The following is a 14,840-nucleotide window of genomic DNA, read 5'->3' as shown; positions in this document are numbered from 1 at the left end:
ATAACAATTACAAGATACGATAAGTTTTATAACTTTTTTACGAAATTAAGTTTAAATAGGTTCCGGTGATAAAAAGATACCGTTATCGCTGCATTAAATTTTCCGTACGTATTTGCAGAATAAACATACATAAACAACGACAAAGATTTCTTATATTTAAAGATACATATATTTAATTAAATACGTTGCTTCCCGAGTATAACGTTATTGCAGGCCTGTGCATACTTGCACCAGTTTTAAGCGTTTAATTATTTTCAAGCGTAACAGGCGCGTGATTAAATTTTCGGCGAACATAAAGGACAGAGTTACAAAATTCTCGGATTCAGCGAGTTTCATTCCGAATTTCCTTCGACTTTGTGCTTTGTTTCTTTGTCGAAAAGACCGAAGGGAATTCCTCCTTGTACCGTCTTGCTATGCTCTTTGATATCGCGATATTGAATGCTGGAACATTCATAACAGGTGCGTTCGTCCGTAACTTCGTATTCATCGACTTGTGTGCGTTTGAGGTTTCCAACGAAAACACCGTGTATTCCTTTTACAAGAAAGGAATATTTCACAGCAACCGTCGTTTAACAAGGACAGTTCGTTTTGCGAAAGAATATTTTTTCCAATTAAAAATCGTAATACTTTATTCGTTTCTTATGGTAAACGCCTATTAAATACACGTGAATTTTGCAAAATAATGTCTCATTAAACAATAGTAATAATCGTTAATTTTATCCTACTAATACTCCCATATTATACCAGCTCTCGACTTCTGGTATCGTTTCTCTGCTCCGATCATAATCTCCGTGAGAGAGCATCCTAATTCAATACGATGGGCTGCAGCCGGCAAATAATGTACCATAAGTGTCAGAACGATTTATGCGAGCCGCGTACGTGCCTATAACGTTTTCACGGCCGAGTATGCGAGGCCAATATGCTGGAACAAAATGGGCGGGGGTGTTGCTGGTAAATGGTGTGTCAGATAGCGTGGACAATATTGCCCGGTGCTCGCTGGCTTTCCCGAGTCACCCTCTCGTATTTACGAGGAAGAACCCGCGTCGATTATGAAACAGAAACTTCTCCGCTTTCCATTCGAATCATATAGATACATGGGATTTGTGCACCACGATATCCCAATAATTAATCGTTAGATATATTTACTCGTCGATACTTTGGAGCATGATGGATTTTATTCTTCTATCGATAGATCGTAAAAAAAAAATACACAAAGTGTATCGTTGCGTTCAAAATGTATATAGCTAGTCAGTAATAACTTAGATATAACTTAATAATTGTGATATAAAATAAAATACGCGAAAAAAGAAGTCGAAAATATAGAATAAAAATTTTTCGTTCGAGGCTTTGTTTTCGAGAAAATCGACTTTGAATTTTCGCTCGGTACGCGTGCGGTACGTTATAACGGATCTCACTGTAGATCGTTGTCTCGATGGAAAAATTTAAAAAAAGAAAGAAAATATCTAAAAAAAATTTTTATTTTCGACTTCCTTTTTCGCGTAGAATCACCCCCTTTCCGCTTATACCACCAGTTACCAACCACCCTGTATATGTCAAAACAATTTCTAACTATAAAGCGAAGCTACATTATAATTTATACAATCGATCTGTTAAACTTTCCCCGTGGATGTTCTCTACGACTTGGAAGCACGAAACTTGCAAAGTATGTAAACGTAGCTTATCAATTTACGTCCATCGATTGTCGAAACACTCGATAGTGTGTACCAGTTTCTTCTCACGACGCGTTCCATCGTCATTTTCCGGCCGAGCAGCTTTCTATCGAACAGCGCTTCGCGTTCTCTGACTCGCTGGCAGAGATCGAATCTTTTGTGCTTCCGCTACGTGTTTTTTTCAGCGTGCATGCGCCAATATGGTAACGCGCGGGACGCACACGTAGCTGACTTTGAAGCAGGTAGATCCACGTGCTGACACGTGTGCGCCGACAGATACGAACTTAATCGGCCGTACCGTGCACCACGTGCCGGGAATTGAAGTATTTGAAAACGTCCATCTTCGTCCTGCTCGCTGAAACTACAACGTATCCAAGAGACTTTCGATATACAAGCGGACATGTAACATCGAACGATGTTGCGTTCATTGACAATGATTAAGATATGTAGTCATCGTGATCAATCGGGGTCTCGATCGATTGGAATTAAGCGGAAATTCTCCCGCAGAATACTTTCTTTGCGAGCGTGCTTTTACCTTAGAAATTTTATTCGTCTAAGACGCTTGATTTTTACGCTAATACGCAAACATTCTCGGTCGAGTCAAGCTTCTTCTCAATTACCAATGATTCGCTCGGAGCTGCGGCTGGTCGAGGGGTACGAGGAGTCGAGAGAGCAGAATGATCTGCAGGGTCAGTCTTCGAAGATATCAAGATCGAAGATAGCTATAGACGCATGCGTGCAACCGTTGCAAGGAACATGAGATCTTAACTGTTCGATCTCGTGACATATTCCGTTGGTCCCCCATCCGTTCGTTCTGTTCGACCGTTCGTTCCCTTGGTTCGTCCATCGGTTTGTCCGTCCGTGTCGCTCAGCGGGTGCCATCACCAGTTCTGCACCCTCGCATCCGTCAAAACGTTGACTCTTCTTTTATTACGCGGCTGGCCGCGTTATAAATTTCGATGAACGATGAGCCGACCCCGCACCAACGAAAAAGTCATTCCTATCTTTTCGAATATAACCAATTACTTGTCTTGTGCGTGAAAGCTCTGTCGTGGATCGTCAGTGGTATCGTTCCAGTCTAATCGATGATTGCTTCGAGACACAAACCTTCGTGAACGGAAGACTACTCGGTGCGAGTTAGAGGAGTCTGTTGGGGGCTGATAATCAGGTTCGAATAACGCGTAGATTACGCACTTAGGTTGTTGATAACGATTCGTCAATTAATATTTTGTTTCACATATAAAGAGCATATAGAGCGGTATTAGCGATAAATCTGTCCTTCTTGGATGAGATATTCTGTCGTTTTTCATTGTTGTCCTTCGTTCAATTTAATATATATATATATATAGTTGTTAATTTTACGAAAATTAAAAATTCGTGTGTTCATTCGTGTTGCAGGTCTCGAGTCTCAAGTGCAAGATTCCAAAGACCTTTACTGGTTCTAGAAGCGAGCAACGGAGTCTCGTGGGTCGAACTAATTCGCAACATCCGGTGGGTGAATCCGCGAAAAAGAGAGACACGAGCTCGAAATCCGCGACCAACAATCGGAAGGACAACGAAAACTGTCAGCGCTCGGACGAACGTAGCGACAAAATGGCGAACATGGGTGCGCTCGTGGAACGTCATCGAGGAGGGACGAGCGTAGTTGTAAACGACGCAAACGTGATATTAGCGTGCTAGGAGATGATTCATCCGCTGATTTTCAGACGAGACGAGAGCTGGCGGATGAGAGGAATGAACTTTTGTTATACGGCCGGACGAACGTACGCGAAGAATCGTTCAGCCCGCGTCGAAAAAGTGTACATAGTGTTACCTAATTTACTTTAAGGATCTACTATTAGCGTACAATTCAGATAGTATTAGAGGAGGAATACTTTGCGCGCACTATTACCTTCATAGTGACTGATGATATACCTATGTCCGACCGACGCGACCGCTGGAACAACAGAGCCTCTAGTTCGTATAAAGTGTAGAGAATTAGGCCACCGACAGGCGTGTCTAAATTTTCCAAATAATTAGGAAAGAAGAAGAAAAAGCAGAAGAAGGATCGATAGATCGTAACGATACGAAACGATCGTTGATAGAAAAGAATTCAAAGGGAGAGATCTATGTTCCTTGAATAATATTATCAATCTGTAGAATGTATCATTTCCGTTGAATAAAACGAATCGATAGGATTCGTTGAATTTATCACGATGGTTAACTTATTGAAGGAAGATAGAAATCGGAGAGGAAGATCAAAGGATTAATTATTTGGCGAATTTGACTGCAGATTTAAGTGAAATATTTATTGACCAATGATCTTGCCATATATATATAATAAATATATATATATATATATATATTACTATTATTATTGTATCATAACACCGGACGCTGCAGAAATTCTGAAATCTCTCCAAGTCAGCAAATTAAAAATAGTTATTACCCGAATTGTCACAATTATTCTTTACATCCTTCCCCATAGAATTAATAAATCATATCGTGAACACGAAGAAATACACACACAAACACGCGCGCGCGCACACACACATTACATGCACGCACGCACAACCGACATTTTGCCTAGCGGATTATTCTACCTTAAGCGCATCTCATGTTATCGTCATCATAGGTGTTAAATAAATGATGCATTAATATTACATCGTTGCGTTTTCTGGCTTTGACTTTCACCCGATGATTATTTTCAAGTTTCTTTTCACGTACGATATCGATCGTTCGATTAGGATACGTACGCCTTATTTCATAAATATTTTTTGTCGTATAAAACGGTGTTACAACTTTTAACGCCTGATCGAACATGTAATTAATTACGATGCATGATATTGGACACGTTTGACGTCTCAATTAAAAGTGACAGTAACATTAACAGGCTGTCAAAATTCGTTATTAATGATCTTTTGCGTACATTTGAAACTTCGTGAACACCTCGGTTAAAAAATTCACCGCATTTATTTCGGAGATACGAAATACTTGCGTTCTAATACTTGGTTTGCGATATTAACGAACAGAACGTATACCAAATTCCAGTTTTACAGCAAGTAACTGTAGTCATAAAAGTTGATAAAGATAGATCATTTTTGCGGATCGTTATCGATTTAAATTTGATATATAATTCTCGCTTTTAAGCGTGTAAACGTAAGTACGTGTTCTAAGATTCGATTTCTACAATTCCTTGGAAATTACGACGTCCCGACAATTTGAACAGTTTTTCTCTCGTACATGTCCATTATGGATATTACAACTTTGATCATTTGTCTTAACAATTTTCCAAAACAGCTTACGTATCGAATAATTAAATCAGCCAGTAATTTCTTTGAGTAACAAGGATAAAAGAATCGGACGTGATTATTATATTTCCATTGATCGTCGTGTCGAAATACTAACGAGATTCTTCGAATCTCTTTCGCAATTCATTTTTCTACAATCATTTCCTGTGCAAGAACATGAGAAACACGTGATATATCCTGTTAGTGTGAGCCGCGTATCCGCGATTATGTAATTAACAGCAGAGATTAGAGATAAGAGCAGAACGGAACTGGAATACATCTGGCTGAGAAAATAGAATTTTATGCTTTTGCGGTTCGTTACGCCGCTGCTGGTTAATTACACACCGGTGGATTTAGTGGCTCCACTCACACCGGAAAGTTAATCGAGCACGTAATAAGAGGAAGTAATGGGGAATTTAATCTTCTGGAATTCTGCGTGAAACTTTCGCTTTCGTTCGCTTCTTATCCATCTTCGTTTGGTAAAATCGTTCTGAGATATTTTGAGCAATTTAGACATATTTTCCTAAAGAGATTACGATTGACGTACGATGTAGACGTACATTAATATCGAAACGAAAAACAACTCTGAATCATAAACAACCATTTACGTAATTCTATGAAACAGTAAATACCTGTAACGCGATCGCATAATAAAGCGATGCATGGATGCGTTTAGAAATCATTTTTTAAATCGACGCGGTATATAATAATTTTGACGAAGTTCGTCCTACTGATTTCCTCGAAATTCACTAAGAACGACAGACCTAATTAATATTACAAATCGATGTAATATACGAAATAATAAACTGCTCGGTTCAACATGTGGTCAGATCGATGGACGATTTCCTTTACACGTGCTCCGTTTCCTACATCACCGACGTGTTGCAGACCGAGGCACAGTTAACGAGATGAGAAAATGAGCAATTAACTTCGTCACCTAGGGGAAACGATGTTCCTGGGATTCGGACGATCGTCGTTATCACGTGTAAGACACGTGTAGCCTGATTGGCCGTGCCGCAAATGGAAGTCGTGCTCGTGCACGAAAAAGCAAGGTGGCGAGAAATTTTAACGAGATTTCGTGATATTTTCAGAAATAAGAACGAGCACACGGAGTTCCGAAAGATGTTACTACAGCAAGATTTATGGAATCAGCGCGAGATGTATCTACGTATGCATACGAATTAATAAAATTGAATTCAACGGAGGAACGCGAGCGTCTCTAATTCTACGCGTACAACAATTCTGTATAATTTTATCCAGCTTTGCCACACGAATATCTCTGCAGGTCCAATAAATCGAAGCAACGAGAGACACTGTGGCACGCGATCGCCACCGCCTCGATCACGATACGTCGATTCAGCGAAAGAATAATTGCGATACACATCCAGCCGTTCGGTATGCGCCGATAACGCGAAACAACAAAATCCACTTATGCTGTCGCGAAAAGGAAAGATCCGCGGTACTTTGCTTTCGATATATTTTTTCTCTTTTCCCTTTTTTTTTTTTTTTTGTTACACCAACTCGTTCAATTCTCGATAATTCATCTCGTTGCCAATAATTATCCGTTTCGTAACCTGTGATCGAGGACGGCGCGCATCTGGACGCGTCGCTCGCCTCATAATCTCCGATCGATGTGGATTCCAATAAACGGTAGCCGCCAGTAAATCTACCAAATAATAAAATAAATCGTCGGACGTCGCGAAGGGGCTAGTTCCGATCTTCGGATAAGGGGAAAGCTGAAAGATATATCGGGGGAGGGGTCGGGTCGGGTTGAAAAGAAAGAGAGGGGTAGAGAATAGGAAATGGTGAGATTTATTGCGTTGACCGAGGTGTTCCATCTTGTTTTAATTACCGAGGTCGCGTTGTTCGCCTCAGCCTTTGTGTCCCTTCGTTCACGTCGCTGTGTTCGTTTCCTTCTTCTTTTTTTTTTTACTTTTCCCTTTTCATCTCTCCGTTTCTTTCCTCCTTTCGTTGGATGGTGGACACCAGCCAGAGATATTAAGGCTGCAGGGTTATATCTGGCCACGGTTTCCAGTTCTATGAGGACCTTCGATTCCTTTCTAACAGCAATTTCTACCTGTACTTGGATGCTATCGGTTGGTTTTTTACGAGATAAGCCTGTAAGCGTAAGAACAATGTTTCTTTAATGACGGTAGCTTCGTGTAACATGTTAGAGAGAGAGAGAGAGAGAGAGAGAGAGAGAGTGAGAGAGAGAGAGAGAGAAAGTTTCGGAAAGAACGGGATGAATCTAGACCTTATAACGTTAGAGAAGCAATTCGAATCTTTGGAACACGTGTCTCGCAATAGCCACGTACTTTTTACGCGCTTTCTCATGCGTGCACTGCATCATGGTAATTTCCTTTGCGTCGTCGTCCGTCGAAACGACGGTGTCCCATAGGAGGACACGTTTTCAATGTCTGAACAGGCGCATTCCACGGGCAGAGCGATAGTTCGTTGGTCTGGCCAAACTGCATTTCGTCAGGCGAATAGCAGATAGGCCATCGCTCCTTGAACATAAATCAGTCTGTTCTGTTTCTTCTGTCGCGCTGTATGATTTGTGCGTTTTGTTACGCAATCGTGCATATGCTGGCTAGACGTGGAAAAAGCAAGAGCAGGAAACCACGTGAGGGCCACGTGAGCCAACGCTTCGAGAAACGATACGCGGTGACAGGCTTCCTGACTCGTGTTCTTCTCTTTTTCGAAACGTATTCTTCATCGAATTTGGTTTCTGTATTTTGCCATATATATCCTTGTATCCAACGATTCGATAAAATTACAATCTACGAGTAGAGTATATATAATATAATAAAAATGATTTATAAAAATCGTTATGCAAGAACTGCTACTTTTCGTTTTAGAATGAACACTGAAAGGAGAATCTTCCATTATCATTACCAAGGAGACCATTAAACAATTTATAACGAAACCGCCATGTACTTGTACGATCACCCCTCGATTCACGGTAATTAAATACCGAGTATCGTCCCCTTTTCGCAAGTGGCACCCCTGCGAACAGAATACTACTAGGGTCAGGTTATTGATATTGCACCAGGGGAACAAATGATCCGACCGTGAATATGAATATTAATATTACTTTACCAAGCGTGCATCCGACTCTCCCTTATTTGTCACCGATACCTGAAACAATTATCACGTATTATCACGCTTCCTTAAACCGAGGCAATAAAGACGATTTCTTGACAATGGGAACAAATTTTTAAATAAATACTACTGTTAGGCGCGTTATATTCAATACATTTTTGTATTTTACTAAATAGACGTCGTATCGTCAAAATTTATCTCGCTTACTTAAAAATATTTCCAAGTATAACGCTTTTATTTATCTTTATTGACGACGGTAAACTGTACAATCGTGAAGGTATCTAGCTTAATTTAATTTAAAGATAGTTTAAAGTCCAAAGTTAAATAAATCGTAAACACACGCTAGAACGTATCAGTTTGCATCGCGTAACTTTGTGATTGGAGCGCCATCGTTGATTATCATCGGACGAGGAAGGATCGAAGAGGCAGATCGAAACTATCGAAGAGATCCGAATGTGGATCGAATCGTATCGATCTCGATGACATACGTGACGCCGTGCTTGACAAAGGCCCAAAAAACGTCTAGGAATGCCGACGGGAATATTTCGGCGGTGTCACCTCAGAGAGATACCTATCCTCTTTCCTTTCTTTTGTTTCTCTTGCTTGTTCGCTTTCTATTAAACGTCTACCTTAGTCTTTTTGTCTCGGAATTTTTGTACGATCGACGAATCGGTGTTTCGGATGATAATTAATATTCGTATTTCGTTATAATTTCTAATTTCTCTCGCGCGATCGTATTTAAATCGCCTTTCAATTATTAACATTCCCAATTTTTCTCAAGTTACACAAGATTTTCCAACTTGTGAATTTTATATACGCTAAATATTATATCACCTTTTCGTTTCGCGATTATATCTATCCGTTGTACGATATGTTCTCGAATTCTTCCAATCTTGATTTCATTGTTAAATTTTTATTCGTAACCGTACTCAAAGGATCCAGCGACTTGGTTCCATGTTAAAAGTCACTTCGCTTCGTCCTGCTGCTTCATCAGCCATCGTGAACGTTCCTCGTGGTCGTCTACCTGCAGGAACACACTCGGTTCGCCTTTGCCTCGGCATTGAAGGCATCTCTACCCGCGTGTTCCCACGGGCTCGAACCTTTGACGTACGATGTCCCGGGTACGCGGTACACGACGTCCTCCTTCCCGATATCGTAGCCCGCCCCTTCGTGTCTTCGCCTTCTCTTTTTTCTACCTTCATCGCGGCCCTATCTTCTCTTTTTCTCCCTGTACACTCGCAGAAAACCGGTAGCCGGCAGCAGCTTTTGAAAGAACCGCGACTTCCGGATCATAGGGTCTCTTCGGAGAACGGAGTGGATCGAGAACAGAGGGAATCGACGAACAGTATTTCTGGTTTAGGTATCCTTCGGACACGGCATAATCGATGCCGTTTTAATTTCAGTTTCTTTTCCATCTTTTAGTATCGTGGCATGCTTATCCGGTATTCGATCGATTTACTTTCGAATTTGTGTGATTTTTACTTTCTTTGCGAGATCGTCGAGGTGTTTCTTTCTCAAGATCTTTATACGATTATTAGGCTGCGAAATATTTGTCGATAGTTTCAGCGCTTTACAGCAAAAATTTGTCTTCCGTGTACTTAAGCGACGGTGAAAGTTTAAATTGCCGTGCAAAACAACTCTTCCTCCATGAAACGACGCTGTTTAAGTTTACTTTAGTTCAGTCTATTTAACATTCTCTCGAGAGACCGATCTAATGCAAGACCGACTGGAATTAAGACACAAGGAATATCTCATGCAAATCACGATTCTCGGCCAAGGAACGTAAAAACGCCTGTTTAAACTAATTTCGCAACGCGGTCCGTGACCGTGATTTTTACGAATCACGATGCACTTGCCCTTATTCGGGTGGCGGATTTCAATGCCTCGGCGCACCCTCCACGTTACATTGAATGGCGCAAATGAGACGTGACTTGAAAAGCTAGCAGGGGACCTTCCACATCGAACACGTGCACCCGGTGCACCCACTTAATTGTTATTCCGATGCGTTCCGGCTATTCGCAAACAAACAAATTACGTCGCCGTTCTAGATGAATTTCTGGGGATCGAAGCCGATGTTGGTGGTCCTTTAAAGATGTTACTTCACGCGCCTTGTAGCTCGGATAATAAAACCTTCCTCGTTTTACTCTCAACACACCTATACCTCACGTTAAAGAGGAACCTAATGCTCGATATAGTTCGACGTAACGAAGAAAGTTTGAACGCATATAGTACATCAAGTTGTAATAGGACAGTCGATGAATCGTTTAAAATAGATGACCGAGTTGTCATCTATTTTACAATCGAACCGTCGGTGCAAAACATGAGAAAACTGTCGAAGGAAACGGCAAAGGAAGCAAAAGAAATTCCTGTTGGCGTAGTCACAACATATCGAGACGGAAGTAACGAGCAGTATCATAGCGAAATGATCGCGATACACATCTGATGACCAACACACGAGCGACGGATAAAAGTTTAAACGGCACGTTGAAAGGCTGACAATATCGCCAATAGAATAAGGCGGAGCAAGCGCGGCCAAGAACGTGTCTATTGAAGCGGAGGTTGGCCTCTCTCCTCTTTCTCTCGCCGTACGCCAAGGAGCCGGCAAGCGGCCGTGGAATGTCTTCATTAAAATACCCGAGCTCATCATTTATGCAGAGCAAAAACACAACGAGGCGAGCTTCGAGAACAAGATCGCCGTCCTCGACGGGATCCGCGCTTGCTCAGCCTAGCTTCCAGCTTTTTAATTTCCGCATTGTTCCCTAGCTAGACGTTCTGCGATTTAACCGGCGCCCTGGCTACCTGTATATTGCCAGAAGCGTGAAAATTCACGCTCAACCAAGTCTAATCGATCGACGAGAAGTTATTTTTCAGGTTGCTCGTCATCGACTTCAGGAAGCTGGTTATCGTTATACAGCCGAGACTACGGAGAACTATAGAGGGATGAAAAATTCCTTCCCCTTAATCCTTCCTTGTGTTCCTCCTGGTTAAAAGATTCGAGCGAAACCGTAACGAACAACTATTCGGAAGAATTTTGATAAAATTATACTTCCATCGTGAACCTAATACCGATACGAATTCGTCTGGTTTGCCCCTTTGCGTTTACTCGTAGATAAAATACAAACGATAAAGAGAAGTTGTACGTATTTAAAAGCGTACCGCTGTTAGTTTGTATCGTTTATATTTTTAGAAGGAATGGTTGGTATTTCTGTTTAATAAAATATATATAAAGAATGGCGGCGTGGTAAGCGAAAGTACCTACGCTGTTCCATCACGTAAGGCTGAAAGGAATGGTAAAAATTCTTCACCTTTTTAGCCGCATAAATCCGTTACTTATCCGCATGAAGATACTTCAAATTTTGTAAATAGCCGCGGTAACGCTTCACGAATTCCTGCATCGCTTATTATTTGAAAAAAGAACTCGTATTACGAGGAGGAACGCCTTTCTTGTTGGCCGTATCTGCCAAAATAAGCATAACATTTAGTCGAGTCGAGAGCGAACGTTGATCCTCGGGACTCGTTTTCGCATTCGTAATTAAGCAGAAAGTCAAAGGTATGACAACTTGTAAGCTTGTCGCGTTTGTCATTGCAGCATCAATCATGAGGACCGAATTCCGATGTCTTGTGAGCGGAACCGATATTACGAGTCCCGAGTATATAGAAGTGTCGCGTCGTTTAGATATCTAAATGGTTCGGCGCCTAATTTTAACAGCGCTTTAAAGTTTTGCCTTTTAGGGAAGCAGGATTTATATGGTAAAGCATTAAAATTGACACTAGTAACTCAATCCTCTTTTTATTTCCTACTCGTATAAAGGTATAAAGAGCAGTATCGTTTATCATCGATCAAAACGATAGTTTTTCTTAGTTGTTTGTTTTATTAATTAGAATCTGATCTTTCGTAGTGGTAAAAGAATGGGGATCGAGGGTCTCGATAGAAATACTTATATTTATCTCAATTCTTCTTTTTCTTTTATTTACAAATACTTGGATTTATAATACGAAATTCTATATTTGTGTAATAATGCCGAATGGGCATCGAATGCAAGGTATTTATTTGTACATTTTTATCCGTTCCCCAGCAATTTCGAGTTGCGGCGCGTCGAATTGTTCGCGTTTAACGTTTCTGTTGTATTCAATGCGAAAATATTGAGCTCAATTGCTACTCACCCCCGTATCACATTCCACGCTCTTACCCTCCCACAAATCATTGCGCTGGCCGAATTCGAAATTTTTTCGCCGATGTATGGAATTTCCACTTGATCCTTCCAACAGTGTTTAATAATCCCGTTATATTGACTTATAAACCTGGAATTCCATTCCTATCAAAGGAACAAACGGTAGGTATTCATCTTCTTCCGAACAATAACGAATTATTTCAACGTTTCAAAACGATTCGATAGACGAAGGTGATGTAGAATCTTCGAGACGCGCGTGTTCAAGCTTTTTACCAGCTTATAAATTATAAATAAAATTCGATATCAACCTATTGACCTTATTGGCCTTAATCGATGTTCAAAGAAACTCATGCTACCCAAAAGTGGTCGTCGACAGGGCGATTGACGATTCTTCGATGTTGCTCCTTTTGACCACAGAATTCAGTGACCTCCATCTTCGCACGGACCCCACGCAAGTTGGCCAGCGGTCTCTCACGAGATGAATTTATGAGTAGGAAAATAGAGAGACAAGCGTTGTCGGGATCCCCTGGTGGATGTGTACCTGTTGTGTCGTTACACGAGGAAACGGCGTGTAGATGATCGCGACGCTCGTGTATGCGGCATCCGAGGGAGTCCCATAGGCGTAGATAAACGGCTAGATAATGCGCCACGCTGACAGAAAGTCTCCCCGGAGCTACCTGCTCCGCGGGATGCCTCGAGTGTCGCGGGACAGATCGTCTCCGATGGCTGTCCCTCTATGCGGGACAAAGCCGGAATCATCGGTGAATTAGGGAGCATGATTCGGGCATTCCTTCGTGTCGCGCGATCCGCTGCGTCGCTGCCGGCTCGTCATGGTTATGGATCTTTAAGGGTTGCCACTGGTAGGAAAGAAGCAAGGCTTCTACCGTTTCTTATTCCTCCCCAATTTTTATTTGTATTTTTTCATTTCTTTTTCAGTTCTCATTTTTTTTTCTTTTCTTTTTTGTTTCGTTGTTGTTCGGTAAGTCGAGCGATCTAAAATTTGGAACTCTGCGGTTGACCCTACAGCGACTAAAAATAGACAAAATTGCCATTTTCTAAATATGCAAATGAGTTGAAGCACATAGATATCCACGAGGAGAAGACGAACGAAAGTGTCGTTTCATAAATATGGAAAGAAGAAATATGATAGCTTCCAGTGCTTGAATTACTAGAAAAGGAGGGTGCATACCCGAAGGCCAGCAAACGGTTGCACGATCCAGATGTCCCTTGAGTCTGCAACTTGCGAGACTTTTCGTCCGCGAAACGTTCAAGTGCAATGTCGGCCACTATGGAAGGCACGTTTCCTCGCGCATTGGCCAGCTGTCTAATATGCATACAATGTTACGAATACCGTATGTCCATCCGCGTGCAAAGCTTCAATGTCGCGCTATCTCGGGACCCTTCGGTCGCCCGACGTTGATTTATCATTTCGTTGGCAAAAGGAAGCGAAACGTCGTCGCGGAGCGAACCTCTTGTCCCTCTACCCTTATCAATCACCTTAACGTTAATAGTGCGTTTCATACCCAACGTGTTATACGTGAGATTAATTTTCATCGAAATATACATATAAATCTTGAAACGGTAATTTAATAAATATTAATATACATGTAAATCGTTTGCTAGAATTATTCGAATAATTTACCGGGATGTTAATCGTGATCGATTGGCAGAAATGTAATGGCGTTCGATGGTATCGGCTGGTAGCAATGGGCGAATGAATCGGAATAGTTGGTCTGCGGTGGAGGATAAAAGGGAATGTGTAGGCGAGTAGAAGTATTCTTATAATCGGAGCAACCGAAGCAATCGAAGGTAGAATAGAATAGTTGAGATACTTTGGTGTAATGGCATCAGACTGTATGAGCTGAACGCTGCGATCGTGTTGCGTTGGAAATTTTATCGTTTCCAGGCATGTCGAGTTTGATTAGCGAAATATTAGCTTACAGAACATTTCTTCCTTTTACGATTAATTTAGAAAATTATTCCCATCGAACGCGATACCTTGTTCGTACTTTATCGCAAAATTCGGTAATTTAATTGATCGGATTTGCCGTAAGAATGATCTTAACCGAGTCACTGGTTCGCGTTCGATGCGAGAAGAAACGAATGTCTCGAATTCATCGGTTCGTCGCTACTTTTTATCATATTCTATTAAACCGATACTCGGAATTTACGAGACAATTACAAGCTGGCTTTCGTTTGTGATCGTGACCGACCGGTCTGTCGGCCCGGCCGAAAGAACGAGCAAGCCTGTATTGAGATCGTGGGCCGGCGTAAGGGACAGCAGGAAAGAAGTAAAGATTTTATCTCGCGCAGCTGATCACCACTCTCGCTTTGGTCGAGAGCCAAGGGAACAATTTCTTCCTTTTCCTTTTTTCTCTCCTCCTCTTCGTCCTTCCCTCGGTGTCGACCGTCTTTCGCGCGAGAAACACCGTGGATTTGCATGCGATCAGTTACCGATTAAGCCCGATAGAATCGGCTGCTACTTCGCGCCGAATCGATGGCCGCTCGTTGCCTCTGCGAAGAGGCCAATGAGACAGCAGGAACGGCAGGATGCGAGTTTCTTAAAATTGTAAGATTAACGCGAAAGTTATCGGTCTTTCATACCTGTTTCATAATTAATACGACGG

The 14,840-nt window shown here is 41.6% G+C and overlaps 1 protein-coding gene across 2 annotated transcripts in view; it reads left to right on the top strand.

Moving 5' to 3' along the window:
• vg (transcription factor vestigial) overlaps positions 1 to 4,312 on the top strand; it is a 78,326-nt gene extending 74,014 nt beyond the window's left edge. For both annotated transcript variants that reach the window (XM_033345883.2, XM_033345882.2), the window contains exon 6: positions 3,069 to 4,312. In XM_033345883.2, coding sequence (XP_033201774.1) covers positions 3,069 to 3,115 — 47 coding nt within the window. In that variant the 3' untranslated portion in view covers positions 3,116 to 4,312. The remainder of the gene's footprint in view (positions 1 to 3,068) is intronic.
• Positions 4,313 to 14,840: the final 10,528 nt, after the last annotated feature.

This window comes from Bombus vancouverensis, chromosome 10 (assembly GCF_051014615.1).
Source record: "Bombus vancouverensis nearcticus chromosome 10, iyBomVanc1_principal, whole genome shotgun sequence".
NCBI classification, from domain to species: domain Eukaryota; kingdom Metazoa; phylum Arthropoda; class Insecta; order Hymenoptera; family Apidae; genus Bombus; species Bombus vancouverensis.
This window is presented reverse-complemented; position numbering and strand designations above follow the sequence as displayed.